The sequence below is a fragment of the Pygocentrus nattereri genome, chromosome 29 (genome assembly GCF_015220715.1).
Source record: "Pygocentrus nattereri isolate fPygNat1 chromosome 29, fPygNat1.pri, whole genome shotgun sequence".
Classification (NCBI taxonomy): Eukaryota; Metazoa; Chordata; class Actinopteri; order Characiformes; family Serrasalmidae; genus Pygocentrus; species Pygocentrus nattereri.
This window is the reverse complement of record NC_051239.1, coordinates 19,183,322-19,200,724: the sequence shown is the minus strand read 5'-3', so window position 1 is coordinate 19,200,724 and position 17,403 is coordinate 19,183,322. Positions and strand designations below refer to the sequence as shown.

Below are 17,403 nucleotides of genomic sequence, written 5' to 3'. Positions count from 1 at the left end.
TACAGTAACCAGATAAAACAATAAACAACGCCATAGCAGCAGGAATCAAAACAACAACAATCAAAACATCAAAGACCCAGTGCCCCCCTGTAGTCAGAGCTCATGGATATCAGTATGTCATACAGTGTCAGAAGAAAGTCTATTAATGCATTCTCTGTTTTTAATTTGATTCAGTTTGAGGTTTACAAGTTAGGCACAATGCAAATTGATGGTCATAGAGTTCCACTGCATGTTATTTACATTAGCCTCATAACTCCAGTGCAAAATGTGCAAAGTAAATATGATTACAACAAGAAAAAGCACCTAAGCCGAGCTTTGATAAAGCCCATTTTGAGCCCCTGCTGTGGGCCATGGGTAGACCCAAGCTTCTCCCTCAGGAAAAAGTATGATTGTCTTTTTTTATAAATAATAATACATTTTATTTGACGGCGCCTTTCTGACACTCAAGGTCACCTTACATAAAATGAGACAATAATAATAGTAAATAAACGAGTAAAACAATAAAACACAGTAAAAAACACAGTAAAAACCAAGAGATAACACTCAAAGTATAAAATAAAATAAAATAAATGAAAATAAAATAAAAATGGATAAAATTAATAAAACAGAGTGATTGGAGTTAGCAGTTATAACTCCTAACTATTAGGAGTTAAATATTCCTTTAAACACTCCTATATCAGCACCATGTCCATCATCGGTTACAGGTCAGACTCCACCCTCCATACGGTTGCTACTCCACCAACTCTTGGTCATTTAATTGGATCAGTAACGTAAATCAAACATCAAGCAGTGTATGTAGCCTACTGTACACACACACACACACACACACACACACACACACACACACACACACACAGAAATAAGCATGCACGTGTACACAAATACGATTCTATTAGGCTGAAGAAGTCCAGTTGCTCTCTTACGAAGATAAATTGCTGCAGTCGAGTGTGGTCAGCTAAGTGTGTAATCAAAAAGGCGCGTAACGCAGAGATACACACTTCCTGTTCTCAGACAGGAAGCTGACGGATTAAGGTGCCGCCCCAGCTGTAAATCAGACACAATTAGAGCTTCGTATAAAACAGGCTCATTACATGTCTGTTAAAAGCCTGAGTCACTGCAGTAATGCAGGATCAAAGAGACACCTGGCCTTGGGTACATACACACACACACACACACACACACACACACACACACACACGGCAATGAGGAAAATGCTTTGAACACTGTGTGACAGCAACACAGCAAATCATTTTCTTATCTCAACAGTCCTACGTGTGCTTAAAAGGTCTGTGTGTGTCGGCAGCAGTGGGGCATAGTGAGTAGTTCACTGACCACAGTTTGACAAACTGAACTTGTAGCCTTTGTCACGTGTCAAAAGCACTGCAGTTTTTATTCTGTCACCAGGAGACCACCAGGCTGCTGTTGTGTTTATGACACTAACTAGACATTAGGAGTAGGTACGAGTTTTGATCGTGATATGCTGCTGAAGTTTAAAATTCATGACATACTTAAATTTAATTGGTGTGATCAGTGGTATAACTACTGGGAGAGGGGGGCAGGGAAATAATCATTGTGAAGCCCATGGCACACAGCCACAGGCCCCTAAAAGTCTTTATTGGGCCCTGCATAGCTACTTACTCATCAGTTAGCTGCACAGACTGCCCTGACGTCTGTTAACTGCCCTCTTTTTCGTAATGCATCCACGGCAATCGCTTTCAAACAAATTCTTTACAACATACAAAATAATATATCTATTATTCATAATTCTAAAATCACAAAAATGGAACAAAAATGCCTCAAATTTTTGGGGCAGTTGTGGGCTGGAGGTTAGGGATCTGGCCCTGTGACCTGAAGGTTGCCGGTTCGATCCCCAGGGCCGACGTGACTGAGGTGTCCTTGAGCAAGACACCTAACCCCCAACTGCTCCCCGGGCGCCGTGGATAGGGCTGCCCACCGCTCCGGGCAAGTGTGCTTACTGCCCCCTAGTGTGTGTGTGCTCACTAGTGTGTATGTGGTGTTTCACTTCACGGATGGGTTAAACGCGGAGGTGGAATTTCCCCACTGTGGGATCAAAAAAGTATCACTTCTTATTAACTTATGTAGGGTAATGTTAGGTGCTAGTGGCTGGAATAGCATGTCTTGAGGGCGTCAGCTTGTTCGAGATATATTAGCAAGTAAACGAGTAAATCACACTGTCTCAGTAATTTTTAGATGGGGCCTTTTTCTTAACTGGGGGCCTCCAGATCATAGTTACGCCACTGGGCATGATCTAACCTCACTGCATTTTGTCCAACAGAGTGCATTAAGAACATAGTAACGGCTAACCTGTGCTAATGCTTTAATTAATTGTGAGTTTTGCTTTTTGTTAAGTTTACAAGAAATATTTACGGTGTTCAATTTCCTGTTCAAATTTGGGAGGGGGCTGTTAGTGATTATATTCCTGGGCTGAATTCCTGGGCTTCATATGAAATCCACAGTGTGGTAAAACTCACATAATGAGACATGTCACATTGGCTTTAACAGGTCAGTATACTTCTCACACCTACACATTACATAAAACATTAAATACCTCATTACACACTGAAACACTTTTCATTGTTCATGGTTGCACAGTCTGGAGTTACTTCAACACTATTGCGCTTGACAAAATGAAGGGCACGGCAATACTTTGCTTAATGAAAACATTCAGAGGCTGTTAAACTGACCCCTTGTCACAGACCATAGATTCTAGCGTAATGGAAAATTGTACAATGGGTTCAAAACAGCCTATATAGGGGTTTAGGGGCCTGTTAAAGCCAGGGTCTGCAGATTCTGAACCTGCATCATATCAAATGAACATCTTCTCTGACATATCTGGGCCTCTTAGATCATTCACTTTTTAGGCATGTTTTCCTTTCACATTGCTTACTGTTGTTGTAAGGGTGCACCATAAGGACTGTTTCCTATTACTCCACAGCGATGCTGACAGTGTTTTGGTCTGTGCTCTGTTGGTGTTTGTCTGTGTGTGTGTGTGTGTGTGTGTGTGTGTGTGTGTGTGTGTGTGTGTGATGGAGGAGGACATGGTCAAACAATGGCTACATCCACTTGCTCTCATTACTCATCTCTTTCCATTGGGATACTCTGACCTCCAGTGTCGGATGATATTTCATATGTTCTTCCTCACTCGTTACTTATTCATGCATTTCATTCAAGAGGAGATATAATGTATGGAATATGAGTGAACTAACAGATGTGTGTGTAACTAATTCCGTTCATTTTATTGATGCTCAACCACCCAACACGTATATAAATTTGAAGACTAAATGAAAAGTTGTGTCTAGAATCATTTCCCATTTTAATAAATGCCGCTGTCAGTACAAAACATTAATCTGGTCTTTCCATATGTGTACAGCTGCCAGTTTATGGCTACATTCAGAGTAAAAGTGGCCCAAATCAGATTTACTGCCCAAATGTGATTTTGTTGTTTGGCTGTTCACATTATCTCTTTAATGTGGTCCATATCTGACACCCCTCAAAACATCATGATCCTGAAGTGACCCGCATGTGCAAAGTACACCTGGCACTTTCGTCCAACACCGTTGTTCACTATATTTGCTTAAGACTGCTTTAACGTGACATAAAACTTTAACATGTGCAAACTGACACTTTAAACTTGTAGGACAAACACACACACACTCACACCTAGGGGCAATGTAGCACGTCCAATTGGCCTGACTGCATGTCTTTGGACTGTGGGAGGAAACCGGAGAACCCGGAGGAAACCCACGCAGACACGGGGAGAACATGCATTGTAGGACAAACAGCAGAAACTAAACCAGACCATACTGTACAAAGTCTACAGAATAGTGTAAAAATCCAGTCTGGTCTATTTGTGGAAGCCAACCAAACGGAGAAAGAAAGCTCTTTTCATTTACCTGCCATGAAGAAGCATGCTAGCAAATCAGCACAAACTCCATGCCAACACAATGATATAATGAATAAAGTGCCTTGATTTAGGTGAGATCAAATGATCAAATTATTATATTTTCAAATTATCCCTCAAGAAATGACTTCGAATAGCTGTTTCTCGCACTCGTCCCCTAAAGAGAGAAAATGTGAAAAGTAACCACAGTAATGTGTTTTGATACGGCAGCCGCTTGTATCATTTCACAAGTGTTTACCATCCCAGGTTTAGCATCCCAGGTAAGCTCACACTATCAGGCATCATTTGATCTGCCACAACGTACCCAGAAGCACCCGTCTGGTAACTGCCACTGCGGTTAACACACTGCTCTGCACAGACCACCAGATGATATACAAAATGGGCTCCAAAAATCTGAGACCACGTTACAAATTTTGGATTTTTTTTTTTATTTAAACTTGGAAATGAACAACATCAAATGTTAGAATTCTGAAAATGTTAAAACAAAGAAAACTAACCATGTTGAGGTCTTTGTACAAATTTAATCTCTTCCAGATTCATGGTTTGTTCCCTACTGTCGGATCACTGCTGGTAAGGACTCACCATTGCTGACACCCTACAGCCTGTTTCAGAGATGCTCTGCCTCTGTCCCATAACGGTTTGGCCCTCATCGAAGTCGCTCACATCTTCATGCCTGCCCATTTCTCTCCATCCAACAAACCAACAACGAGAACTGACAGCTTACCATCTAATATTTTCTATCCTATTCTAAGCTAAGATAAATTAAACTTATCTCAATGATATCAATTCATGTCTAGGATTTAAGCAGATTATAGCATAAACCTTGAAAACATCTAAGGTCAAGTCAAAGATTATTTATACAGCTATTTTTACAACAGGTGTTGTCACGAAGCAACTTAACAGAAAAATCTAGGTCCAAGACCCAATGAGCAAGCCAATGACGACAGTGGCCTGGAAAAAACTCCCTAACAGGAAAAAGAGGAAGAAACTTTAAGAGAAACATAAGATTTTACCATTAGCATAAAACATTAAAAAAAGAAAAAAGTAGAAATTAAAAAAAAAAAACTCAATTGCTTTTTTTAATAGACTCTTTACTGTGGGACTACAGTTTGAGCTACTTTAATATAAAGGTCCATATCTGACCAACTTTATGCATAAAAGGTATTTTAAGCATTAAAGCAAATATAGGTCATTTGTTTACCTTTTATACTAACTGTCTTTTTTATTAAAATAATAAAAATCTCTGAAGTACCACTTTTGTTTTCTTTTGAGCCAGAAACAACCTATTTTGTAAAGGTAAACGTAGAAGAACTTATATAAAGCACTTAGCAGAACAGAAATACTGGACTGGAAAATAAACAACATGTAGCTGCATCAGGTCAATTATTGTCAAATTCATCCAGGGTGATGTTGGGTTTATCAGCACTCAGACACAGTTTCAAGCTTTGACCAGTCCATCATATCCCTCTTTTTTTTTGCTTGTTTCTCTATCCTCAGAGAGCAGGCCTACATACAGAGCTACAGACGCGTAGAGGAAAGCCAATCCTCTAGAGGCTGCCCTTCAGGAACTTCAGACTGTTGTAAGTTATTGCTTAAGGACCGATGGGACACTAAAAGTTTGGAAAACCAATTGAATCCTTTGGATACAATTCTAGCCTGCTGACAGATTGAGTGGAACACCTGTGAAATATCGATGTAGAGGTCAGGCTTCTCATACATAAGAGTTAATCTGAGCCTTCGCAAGGCCTGAATGAGGTTTTGCACCGTGAGAACTGACTACAGCAAGAATTTACTGGAAAAAAAAAGCTGAGATAAAATTTGCTGGATGATATCGCCCCAGTGTTCAAGCTGGATATACAAATGTGTACAAGATGACTGGGCAAGCTGACTTTGGCTGGTTCTAAACAGAAGCTTTAGTGCTGGAAGTAAGGAAGGGGAAAAAAAGGGAAAGATGTGTGTGTATGTGTGCAAAATGTATGTATAAACACTGATGCTTGTTTTATGAGGACTAGGCCCTCAAATGTCTTACTGCGTCCAGTCAAAATATCCAAATTTCCCTTTAAAAAAGTCCCATACCTCACATAAAAAGCAAGCTGAACTAAGAACATCAGATACATGATAGCGTAACCAAATAGTGCGTCCATCCAATTCATACTTCATAAATAATCTACAGTCAATGGAGCTTGTTAGCACCCTGCTATGAGTTGAGGTGATGCTCTAGGGGCTACTCAGATAATTAAACGACTGTACAGAGAGCATACATGAAAGAGCTTTAAAGGTCACCATAATGGACCATGCTCTGAGAGATTGCTGACCTGGGACCTGCTGCTTTAAAGGCAGCCAACTTGCACAAGGCTGGACTCTCCGCCCTGAGACCAGCATTTAAATGGTAAAGCATTTAAGGAGTTAGTATAGTACTAATTAAATCCAGTGAAATACGGTACTGATCTAACAGCAGCGTTCAAAGGGAATCAGAGATGAATCTTGATGGGAGCAGCATGAAGACTTTCAATTCAGTTAACTGGCTAGAGAGGAAAGAGACAGAAGCCAAAGGGAGATAAATGGAGGTAAAAAAAAATTAATAGACTGGGATTAGCGGGAGTGAAAGACAACAGAGGGAGAAATTAATGTGCTGGTGTATGTGTGTGGCCCAGGGGAGCAGTCGGATGACTCCCAGCAGGTGGTTCTAACTCAGTAAGGGGAGCTAACCTTATAAAAGTCATTAGGGTCGAGAAGAGAGAGCCCAAAGAAGCTCAACACAGACGCACACAAACACACACACACACTCCAACACACACTCTCAAACACAGACACATGAGGATAATGTCTGTGCTCATTAAATCTTGTTAGGCTTTGCTCTTTCTCTGAACCTTTTAATCAAAAATCGTAATTAAATCAAGAGATGCAGGTTAAGCCATTTAAGGGTGAGCGGACATCCCTTGGGCACATTAGTGCTCCACCAGCTGACGTCTGACCTTGTGTACATCTGTGTCAAAGCATATCCCCAGTGCCACGTAACATAATCCAACAGATAGCACAATTAAAAGCATGTGTATCACGTTCGCCACAACTAAGCTAATTGGAATAGACATGTCCTCAAGTCAGACTGCATCAGGGCCCCATCCAAATCTAGTCCAATTTAAGGCCAAACTGAGCCTACAGTAACTTGGTCCAAGTCTAGCACAGCCCTGACCAGAGGATAGGGCAAGTGAGGCTACAGATGGCGAAGGCCAAAACCTAGGACATCTAATGAACAGACGAAACCCAAAGCAAACAGAAATAGGACCAAATGCATGGCAACCTGGGTCAGCCTCAGAACAAGGGAGCATGTGCCAAAAGCAATTGAAGCTTAGGAGGGTCCAGACCAAATAAAAGCCCACAACAGACAAGAACGGGGCAGCAAAAAGAGCCAGGGGCCAGCCAAATCCAACACAAAAAAACAACTCGCTGGGGTAATTATGGAACGAAAAGGTTTGCGTAATCGTAGAATATGTCTCTGTCAGACGTCTTTTATAGTTCAATGAAGTGTTTTGTTGATGAAGACATTACGTTATAGTTAAATCGAGCTGGCCTGTGTAATATGGCAAGACCACATAATGGATGTAATAATAAACTAGCATTGTCGGTGCACCGTCACTGTAGACCTGTACACGTTATTATCGCCCCTATCGTGTTGTCACCACCGCTATTAGAACCAGTATCACCAACAACATAACTGCCATCAGCGACCAACACAATCATTCACCATCTCCTTTCCATCACCACTAACCCCCTTTTCACCCTGATTACTGCCTTCAGCACTACGATTTGAACAATGAATATGATTTGTCAGTAACACTTACTGGTGCTCATGGCTGTATGGCTGTTCTGGGACTGACCTTTTTCTGCAAGACGTTGATCTTACGCTCCTTGACCTCCAACATGTCCTTGAGGTCCCGTATCTCTCCACTCAGTGTTCCTTTCTCGTCTGTTACGTCCTGCAACTGCTTGCTCTTCTTATTCAGGAAGGACTCCTTCTCCTCCAGACGCAGCCTTAAGGCATCAACCTGAGGGAGACGAGCAGATATGCTCAGCCGTTAATGGGAAAGATGCAGTTCATGGTAACAATGGAGTGTATTCTAAATGCAGAACGAGTATAAAAAGTGTTTTTGTGCTACAACAAAAGTTGTGTGAAAAGAAGAGCACTTGCAAAAAGATATACTTCTACAACATGGATGTGGAAACTAGTAATGCACCGAGATTAAAATTCTTGGTTAAACCAAAACCACATTCTGGAATAACTAAGCCAAAAAATGAAAATGAAAAAAATGAAAATGAATAAAAACACACAGTTATTATAAAATTAGTACAATATCTAGGCTGCAGTATGTAATATCAAAGAAAAGCGCATTATTCAACGCAGCAAGTTCTATTATTTTTTGTTATACTTTGCACAAAAACCATGTTTACAAACTGTGTCAGCGCATTGGTGGGGATTTCTGATGTCTGCACTGAGCAAAGAGCCATTAAAACGCTCTGTAAAGACTTAACCTTTGGCACATTTTGAAATGGTGTAGATCTATTTGCCTCTTTTCTTTCGACATTTTAGCTCTATTTTACTTTTCTTTTCCCAAATACCAAAAATGCCATTTTTTGCCAAAATTACAGGATGTCTCTAGTAGAATAACATTGCATAGAAGAGTCCATCTGTAACTACTACAAACAAAATGTTGGTCAAAGTATAAACAAAACCAATTTACACTACACGGTTAGTAATGTAATTAAGTGATTAGTGATTCTTACATGAGTTGCTAAACAGACAAGACAATCACAGATTAAATGATATCCTGTCAATAAAGGTTTTAGAATTTAAAGTCATGCAGAATAAAGTTGTAAATAATCGTGGCTCATGCTCACAAAAAAAATTTGAAACACATTGTCACATAGTCTATCGCTCTCCTATTTTCATGTAACAACACCCTCTGTCTCTCTCTCTCTCTCTCTCTCTCTCTCTCTCTCTCTCACACACACACACACACACACACTTCACCTTCACGTGCTACACGAGTTACTTAGGCCTGACTGAGTTTCCAGGTTTCTGTCTAACGCAGTGAGTAAATCCAGATGAACTCCTGAGGTGTTGGTGAGCTCGTTATCAGAAGCCTTTAATGAGCCTCGAGAGGATAGGCACACACACACACACACACATTCTATACTCACACACCGCATACGCACATCTCAGACCACATATTTTATTTCCCAAAATAATTTAAAAGACAACTAAGTGGAAATTGGCAAGCTTGCCAGCTTGTATAACAGCATCTGAAACAACAAATAAGACTGATATACAGTACAGGCTGCACAACACCATAGCTCAAATGTCTAGACCTAGTAAATCTGGTAAAATGACAAGTGCTTCCATGAGCGTCAATTAGCTGCTTTTAGCACATGCTACGGGCTTCAGAGAAGAATGCAGTGTTTATTTCTGCTATGTGAGGCGTAAAGTTACCAGGGTGGCCGGCCATCATCTCTGAGAGAGAGCAAGAGAGAGGTAAAGTCCATTATAGCAGTATTACAAGAGAGCAAAGACCTGTGCCTATTCAAGTGAGAGCTCATGTTGCTCTTCTGGCCATGGCCCATCCTCATGATACTGAATAGCTCACTCTGTCTCTTTATTGGCATTCTGTCATGCCAGTGACACTTGTAATCCACTGTCAGTTGGCATGCTGTAATTTCTAAAGAATCTGTCTGGCGTTCAGCAGGAAATCGCTCATGTCTTCCCAGCCTAATTCAACCTCTCTTACTGCACCGCATGTGAGCCTTTTCATAAAACACACACAAGAAGAGGAACACACAGAGCAATTTTACAGACAGAGGATGCTTTTAAATTCAGGGTTTCCTCTCACTTTATCCTAGCAGAGCTCTGCCCAAAGTATGTTAAGCAGGATTTTCATCTAATGTCAACTTTCTGGAATTCATATGGCCAAGACAATTCGCACTACTGAGCTGGAATAATCCTTCCTGTACTTGGGAAGGAGATGTTTCAAACTCAGATGAGCCACCTACTAATTATTAAACATTTCATTATTTCTAAATCAGTAAAATAATCAGTAAGTTTGGTTTACATGGTCACTAAATACATGGGCTTAATAAATGTCCAACCATCAATCTAACTTTTGCTAAATGTTAAACAATGCTGTATAACTAGGACAGAGAAGTGGGAAAGCTTTAGCCTAGCTAACAGCTGTGCTCACCACAAAGCACGTTTGACTGTGGCTAACCAAAGTGCAGAAAAAAAGCTTAGATGGTAATTATTCAAATCTGAAGTCAAGCAACTGCACTTGAAGGGACAGAAAAGGAAATTAAACCTGTTCTGTCATGTCTGGATTTGTAGCTTGATCAGAAACTTAATGCCATCTTAGCAAGTAGCCTATAGATCCGAATAGTGCCACATACCACAGGAGGCTTGATTCATGATTTTGACTAACATGCTCTGCTGAAACAAGTTTAGATGATAAAAAACGAATGTATAAGAGAGCAAAAGTCGCACGACTGGTGCTGGAGTGACAGACAGAGGAAGCTAAACTGTTTTCTGAGTTTTTTTCCTGACTCTTCTGTGAATGTTTGGCGGGCAGCACGGTGGTGCAGGTAGCGCTGTCGCCTCACAGCGAGGAGGGCCTGGGTTCGATTCCCTGGCCGGGTGACCGGGGTCCTCTCTGTGTGGAGTTTGCACGTTCTCCCCATGTCTGCGTGGGTTTCCTCCGGGTTCTCCGGGTTCCTCCCACAGTCCAAAGACATGCAGTCAGGCCAATTGGACGTGCTAAATTGCCCCTGGGTGTGAGTGACTGTCTGTCTGCCCTGCGATGGACTGGTGACCTGTCCAGGGTGTATCCTGCCTTCCGCCCAATGACTGCTGGGATAGGCTCCAGTACCCCCCTGCGACCCTGACGGAGAAGCGGCTTAGAAAATGGATGGATGGATGGTGAATGTTTGGCAGTTCAAAAGTGGAATAAAAATTTCATTTGTCATAACTTCAAAATAACATCATCATTCTTCAATGATTTTTAAAAACTGACTTTTAAACTTTATTATATATTGTGTATCATTACATTATAAATGCATAATGCATAAACCTAAATCACTGATGCTGTACAATCAAAGCAGAGATGAGTCAGGAGTGTCAAATATTTGAATAGTCATGAAAGTAAAAAAAAAATCAAACAGTGATTTATGATTTTTTATATGCAAATTAGCTTTTCTCTAAAGATATTCGTTCTCATACTCATGAAGTACAAGATCTCTGAACTCTATTTTCCACCAGAGGGTAGTGCAGAGTCTGTGCCTCTTTGATCAGAGTTTCTTATCTGTTAAACCCAAAGAAGGAAGCAAAGAAAGACTACTGCAGAGGGCTAAAGGCTACCGCAGACTGGACAAGATGCCTCAGATTGCACAGCCAAAGTCTGAGCAGCACAAAGCACAGCTATAGCACATAGGATGCATAACAGTGGAGCGCTTTACACTACACTCCTATAGATTTAATGGAATAAAACTTTTAATTTCATTTTGTGATTTTATCAAGTTTGGTGTCAGCTAACTAACTTTTCACACATGTGACTAGGCTTGTAGTGATAGCATTTGTCTGTTAATCTCAAAGACTTTTGATTGACGTCTTTCTTGGTGTAAATGTCAAGCTACATGGAATCTACTAAGGATTTGTGGTCTGGTCCTGGGTTTAATATAATTACAGTAATAATAAGTTGAGTTGTTCTTTTTTAAAATGCATTTTGTAGCATTCAGTGTGTGGTTGCCTCTAGCCTTAAGAGTATTTTGGGGGCTTATTTGAATATGTTTCCAATAACGTCTTATAAATTTAATTATCTAAATTGATTGAAATGTCCAATCCTAAACCAGATTTCACAAAACTCATACAAGAAATACATTCTAATCAAAAACTGTGTTAAATAAATATTTGAACAAAGTTATAAAAGTGTTACTCTTCTTTTCGATCTCAGGTCCAAATCTCAAATTGGACCTTGGCTAGTAGCAGTCGAGTGGGGGAAAAAACCCCAGCAGGAGTCGGTTATATTCCAAATCTGGTTTAAAACGTCATAATTATAGTATGTGGTGGCCTGTCACAAGCTTTCAGTGTTTAAGTTACTCACTTGCAGGCAAAACAATGTAGCTATTACACGGAGATCAAGAGCAATCTGTGCGTGAAAAGTATACACATCGTCCAAGAAGTCAGCACTGAACTGTGACAATTTAATTTGTCAGAAAAGTCGTCATCACTTAGCTTTTATCTTGAGAAATTTAGTCATGCTGGGATTCTCTCAAATGCTGCTTTTGGAAGCATTACTCCCAAAACTCTTCCCTTCATATACATTAAAATGAATAATTAATCATAATATACTACACCTCATATAGTCATTCATGTTCATATCCCACTTACATTTAACATTATGCTTATGCTTTATACTTCACCCTTTTCTGTACACCAGCAGACATTCACACAGTACATGAGCTAATGCGTTTGCATACAGGAGCCATGGAGTGAGATGATGCAGCCAACACAGAATGATCTGATCTGGATAAACAAGGCTGATCTCTTCCACAGGTCAATATTAAGATGACAGTAATCTGGATGCCTTTCAGGGCCAATCTTCAATCTCGTCCCCACATAACAGCACACTGAGATCATGGTACGTTAGTGTGCCTGTATGTGTACTTAAGCGTGTATAGGTGAGTGTCCGTGTGTTTTTCATATCTGCATGGTTATTACAGTTTGCTGACATCATGAATTTAATTGTGTACATGTGGATTTTTGTTCACTAAAAGAAGCAGAGGGTTTTATTGAAAGTGGAGATTTTAAACTTTCAATCAAAACAAAATTATGTTCATAAGCTGAAGAGGAGATATTTCATTATGGGTTGAATTTGATGATGCCCTGTGATGGACTGGTGATCTGTCCAGTGTGTATCTGCCTTCTACCCAGTAATTGCTGGGATGGGCTCCAGCTACCCCCGTGACCCAGAAGAATAAGCGGCTTAGAAGATTTTAGCTTCTGCTAACTTTATCTGAGCAGAACACAACCCTGACATTCCCACATTCCAGGACCACAACTGTAGGGTGTCTGTATATGACAATAGAATATCACTCCAGTAAAGGTAGAAGACTCTAGACCTCAACTTGAGTAAAAGTACTAAAGTATTTCCCTTCAAATGTACTTAAGTATAAAGTAAAAGTACTAAAAGAGTAATTCTGGCTCTGATGTCCTGTTATCATTTTTATAACCAGACTGGCTTCATGAACTCATTTCAGGTGAAAGTCCTCCAGCGTCTCTCTTGGTAAACCAGTCTTTTAATAGAACGTCATTAATTAGTGACGCTGACGTCTATTAAAATGATCATAAGCACAAAACACTGAAGGTAAACAGTTTCCATCAGGGAGAACCGAGTGGCTCTGAAATCACTTTTTACACACAAGCAAAGTTTCAGTTTCAGATTACTTTGTAAATTAGTTACAACTTGAATAAAAACTTGCTTTAAATGCCAAGTTCACAAATAAGTTTTCCTTTACTGTGTTGATCTGTAGGCGTCTGTTCATAAACATAAACTAACTGAACTAAAAACTAAATTTTTTATTAAATGAAAGTGTTTGTATGAATTCAGCAAAAAAGAAACACGTCAGTCACGACTGCATATGTGGACATATTTCTATATTGTGGTCAAAGTTAGGTTAGTTCATCATTGGTGCTCTGGCTTTGCGCTTCTTTTGTTTTGACATGTTACGTTTTTATACACACAGAAAGCAAAAGGAACGACAGATTTCTCAAAATGTAGGAGGAAAAAGTCGGATATTAGACTCTGAAATGTAGTGGAGTGAAAGGAAAAAGTTGCCCAATATAGAAATACTTAAGTACAGATACACCAAAAACTACTTAAGTACAGTAACGAATTACATTTACTTAGTTACTGTCCACCACTGGAATTAAGAATACATGAACAGGAAAGTACTAAAAATACCACTATGCATGTGACTAACTCCTTATTTCTGTTGACATCTGAACAAATAGAAAAAAGTCCACTCAAATCTGTAGACACAAAATTGAGATCCTTAAATATTGACCTTTAATCCAGCTTCCAGGCCTTGACTAGTCATTAGTAGGAATGACACTAGGTGGCCAGTCATTTCCATAAATGCATCAGTTACAAAATCCAGGAACAGATTTGAAGAGCTCTGATCTAGAACGTACATTGAATGTACTATACACTGTAAATTAAATACTTATTAAAATAAGAATAACCTAAGGAGTAAACATCTAAGGGTATCTAAGGTTAAACCAATAAAAAAAGAAAAAGAGGGCCAATTCTAACTGATTACACAGCCATTGCACAAGATTCCAGGAAGAGGTGCGTGATGAGTGGAGACAGGGAGAGACAGTAAAACCAGCAAGGAGTTGCTGTTAGCCCCTTTCCCACATTCTGTACGTCAGAATGCCTTAAAACAATAGGCAAAACAGAAAGCAACCTGTCCCCACAGCAACGAGGGACTCGTTCACCCTGATCTACTGGTCGCTGGGCGTCACATTCTTTTTTGCAATTAAGTCAACTTGCTATCAGCTGTGTGTCCATGAATTAGTGTGCATGTGCTTTAACCCCAATGTGGACAAAGTAAAGTCCAGCCAGGGAAGATTGCATTGAGGCATGCCTCAGTGCTCTTAGACACACGTACACATGCACACACTCACACAGACACACTCACATTAAAACGTCTCCATTGCAATGGCCTCTCCCGCTTTTCACTCAGCACCACATCATTTAAGAAAGGCCTTGATACGTTTTCAAGATCTTGTGGTTGCAGGACTATTAATTCTTGGCCAGGACATTAAGTGTGTTTTTTCTTACACACTCTTCTCCCCCTCGCTCTCTCTATCCCTGACCTCCCCACGGTGAGACTGCTCTTGACAGCCAACTTTCATGCTAGCCTATGGTTGGTAGAAAAGACAAGAGAAAGAGACAGATACAGAAAGAGAGAGAGAGAGAGAGAAGAGTGCGGAAGAGAGCTAGAGGGAACGAGACAGAGAGAAAGACAATAGAGATAGCAGAGGACAGAGAGAGACAGAAACAGCCAGAAAGAAAAAGAGGATGAGAACAACAGAGAGAGAGAAAGACAGGCAGGCGAAGAGAAAAGGAGGCAGAAGACACAGATACAAAGAAGCAGGCAGAAGGAAGGAGAGAGGCACACAGAGGAAAAGTCAGACATACAAAGAAAGAGGAGACCAAAGCCAGTTCTTTATCTTTCTCCTCACCTCACTAATAGTTTATATTCACGTAGGGTATATAAAACTATCTCACTCCCTCTCTATCTCTCTCTCCACATCTCCTGTAGCTTGGACCAATGCAAGGTCATTCTCAGCCAGTACACAAACAGAGCTAATGGTAAAGGCACAGAGAGAAGAATCTATGAAGATATGAAAACATAAGTGACATTTGTAAAAACTGTGGATTCATGCTCGCACCATTTCCCCCCCCAAACTGCCTCCGTCTTCCAATCTGTAACATTGGAGTGGCGTACGGTGCTCATTAAAACATTTATTTGAATACATTTGCTGTAGAATTAATCATTCTCCGTGTTGCAGCGCAGTTATCCCAGTAACTGCTGTTTGTGCAACAATTAATAACATTCTCTCAGCTGAGACGACACTGAAAAGGGCAGAAATAGGCCTAAACTGCCTCAGATGTGGCTCGGGGAGGAGGTCGTTCGTCAAAAATATCTCACGTTCTATTTGAAGTGGTCTCTCAGGCAGACCCGAGCATCTGTCTGGTCTTCATCAGTAGCGCTACGAGCTTCCAAAGAACCAACCGTGCAGTCAGACAAATTAGGTATAAAAATGTAACTTTTTCGGATGAAATTTCAAGAAATATTGACTTCAGAGTTTAGGGGACCATAAGCGTGCAAAAAAAAGAGGTTGGGAAAATAAAGAAAATGGTTGCCGCTGGACATAATCTGTAAAACTCAGGTGTCATATGGACAAAAACGTCTTTATACTCACTCCAAATGCGTGTGGATGGCCGCCAGAATTAGCAAACTAGCTGGTCATCTGAGGCAAAGGTTTTGTTAATAGAACGTAAGTAATTGTGCTAGATGTGTACTGAGTAGCCCATTCAAGATATATTACTGTGGAATAAGCTCATAAAAGGCAAAGCCCTCTGCAGTCATCCTTGCTACAGACACCAGATTGGAATAACTGAAAGCTATACTGTCCATCATCTCTGTGGGCCTTTCAAAAAATGCTTTCCTTTCTTTTCGTTCCTTCCGTGTTCTTTCTTTGCATTACTGATTTCATCCCACCAGTTTCACATCATCCCCCTTCCAAAACGCCACCCTCCCGAGGCAGTTTAAAGTCAATGCTCTGTAACAGAATGAGGGTTGAACAGAGACACAAAAGTTCTGTAAGTAAAAAGTAAAAGTTCTGCTGTTAGCCTAGCCTAGCTCTACAACTACAACAAAAGAAAGACAAGGAAAGTCTCATCTCACACTCACAGAAGCAAACACAGACTCTCTGTCTCAATACTGGTTTTAACATGGCCTCATCGACTTGGCCTTGCCAGGCCCCTTGTGGGAAATCCCTGAGAGCACTCTCAGATGCCATCTTTAAAGGTTAGCTCATTACTGGCTCACGTGAAGCTTGTTAGATGACCCCTTAGAAGGGCAAAGGATTGTGTCAACATAAATACCTTCAGAATCAGAGGCAAATCCCTTCTCAAGCCTAAAAAATATAAGCTAGGGGAATAAAATACTAAAAATTATAATTCGCTACATTGAAACTGGGCTTATACTTATACGTTATACATAGCTTGCTAACCATCAACAGAGGTTAGTGATGTGGCAAAAACATTACAACGGCGGGATTTCCAGCACAATATTTCGTTTTTTTCTGAGGTTTGATAAGCCGGAACAGATAGAATGCCCCAACAGTGCCACATTTAATAAATAATGTCAATAAATGAAGAACCTTCTGCCCGGCAGACTCTACATCACTCATTCATTCATGACTCCTGAACAATCGCAGGCCTACATCTGTGTTTAGTATCATTCGGCTTACGTACCTATTCTGCTGCTTTCATTCCCCTCCTTCATCCCCACCACCACCACCAGTTTGGTTCCTGTCTGGTTGTCCAGAGGTCGGCTCTGCCCCTGCCTTCTCTATCTAGCAGGATCAGCGAGGGTCTTGATGCTCTAAGACTCGGACCAAGGATGGGACCCATGCCAAAGACTCTTTAATTTCTACTCACACCTCACTTCCACATGGACAAGCAAAGCTATTTAGGATGTGATAAAAACCGTGTTGAAGCAGAAGCCAAGTGTGTACGCAGCCTATTCTGTCTTCATTGTCCTATTCACAGAAAGGCACACAACACATGCAGCATGCAGTAGTTTAAGCTGCTAAGAGAGGGCTATAATTTTAGCTAGCTAGGGGCTACATCCGCTTCCCTCTGTGT

The 17,403-nt window shown here is 40.6% G+C and overlaps 1 protein-coding gene across 6 annotated transcripts in view; it reads right to left on the bottom strand.

Annotated features, from left to right (window-relative positions):
• The window catches only part of LOC108443672 (ERC protein 2), a 308,529-nt gene that overhangs the window by 212,754 nt on the left and 78,372 nt on the right, over window positions 1-17,403 (bottom strand). For all 6 annotated transcript variants that reach the window (XR_005129963.1, XR_005129967.1, XR_005129964.1 and 3 more), the window contains one exon: window positions 7,801-7,968. Coding sequence is in view for 1 of the 6 variants with exons in the window: in XM_037536284.1 (XP_037392181.1) it covers window positions 7,801-7,968 (168 nt within the window). In the remaining 5 variants the exon portion in view is untranslated. The remainder of the gene's footprint in view (window positions 1-7,800; window positions 7,969-17,403) is intronic.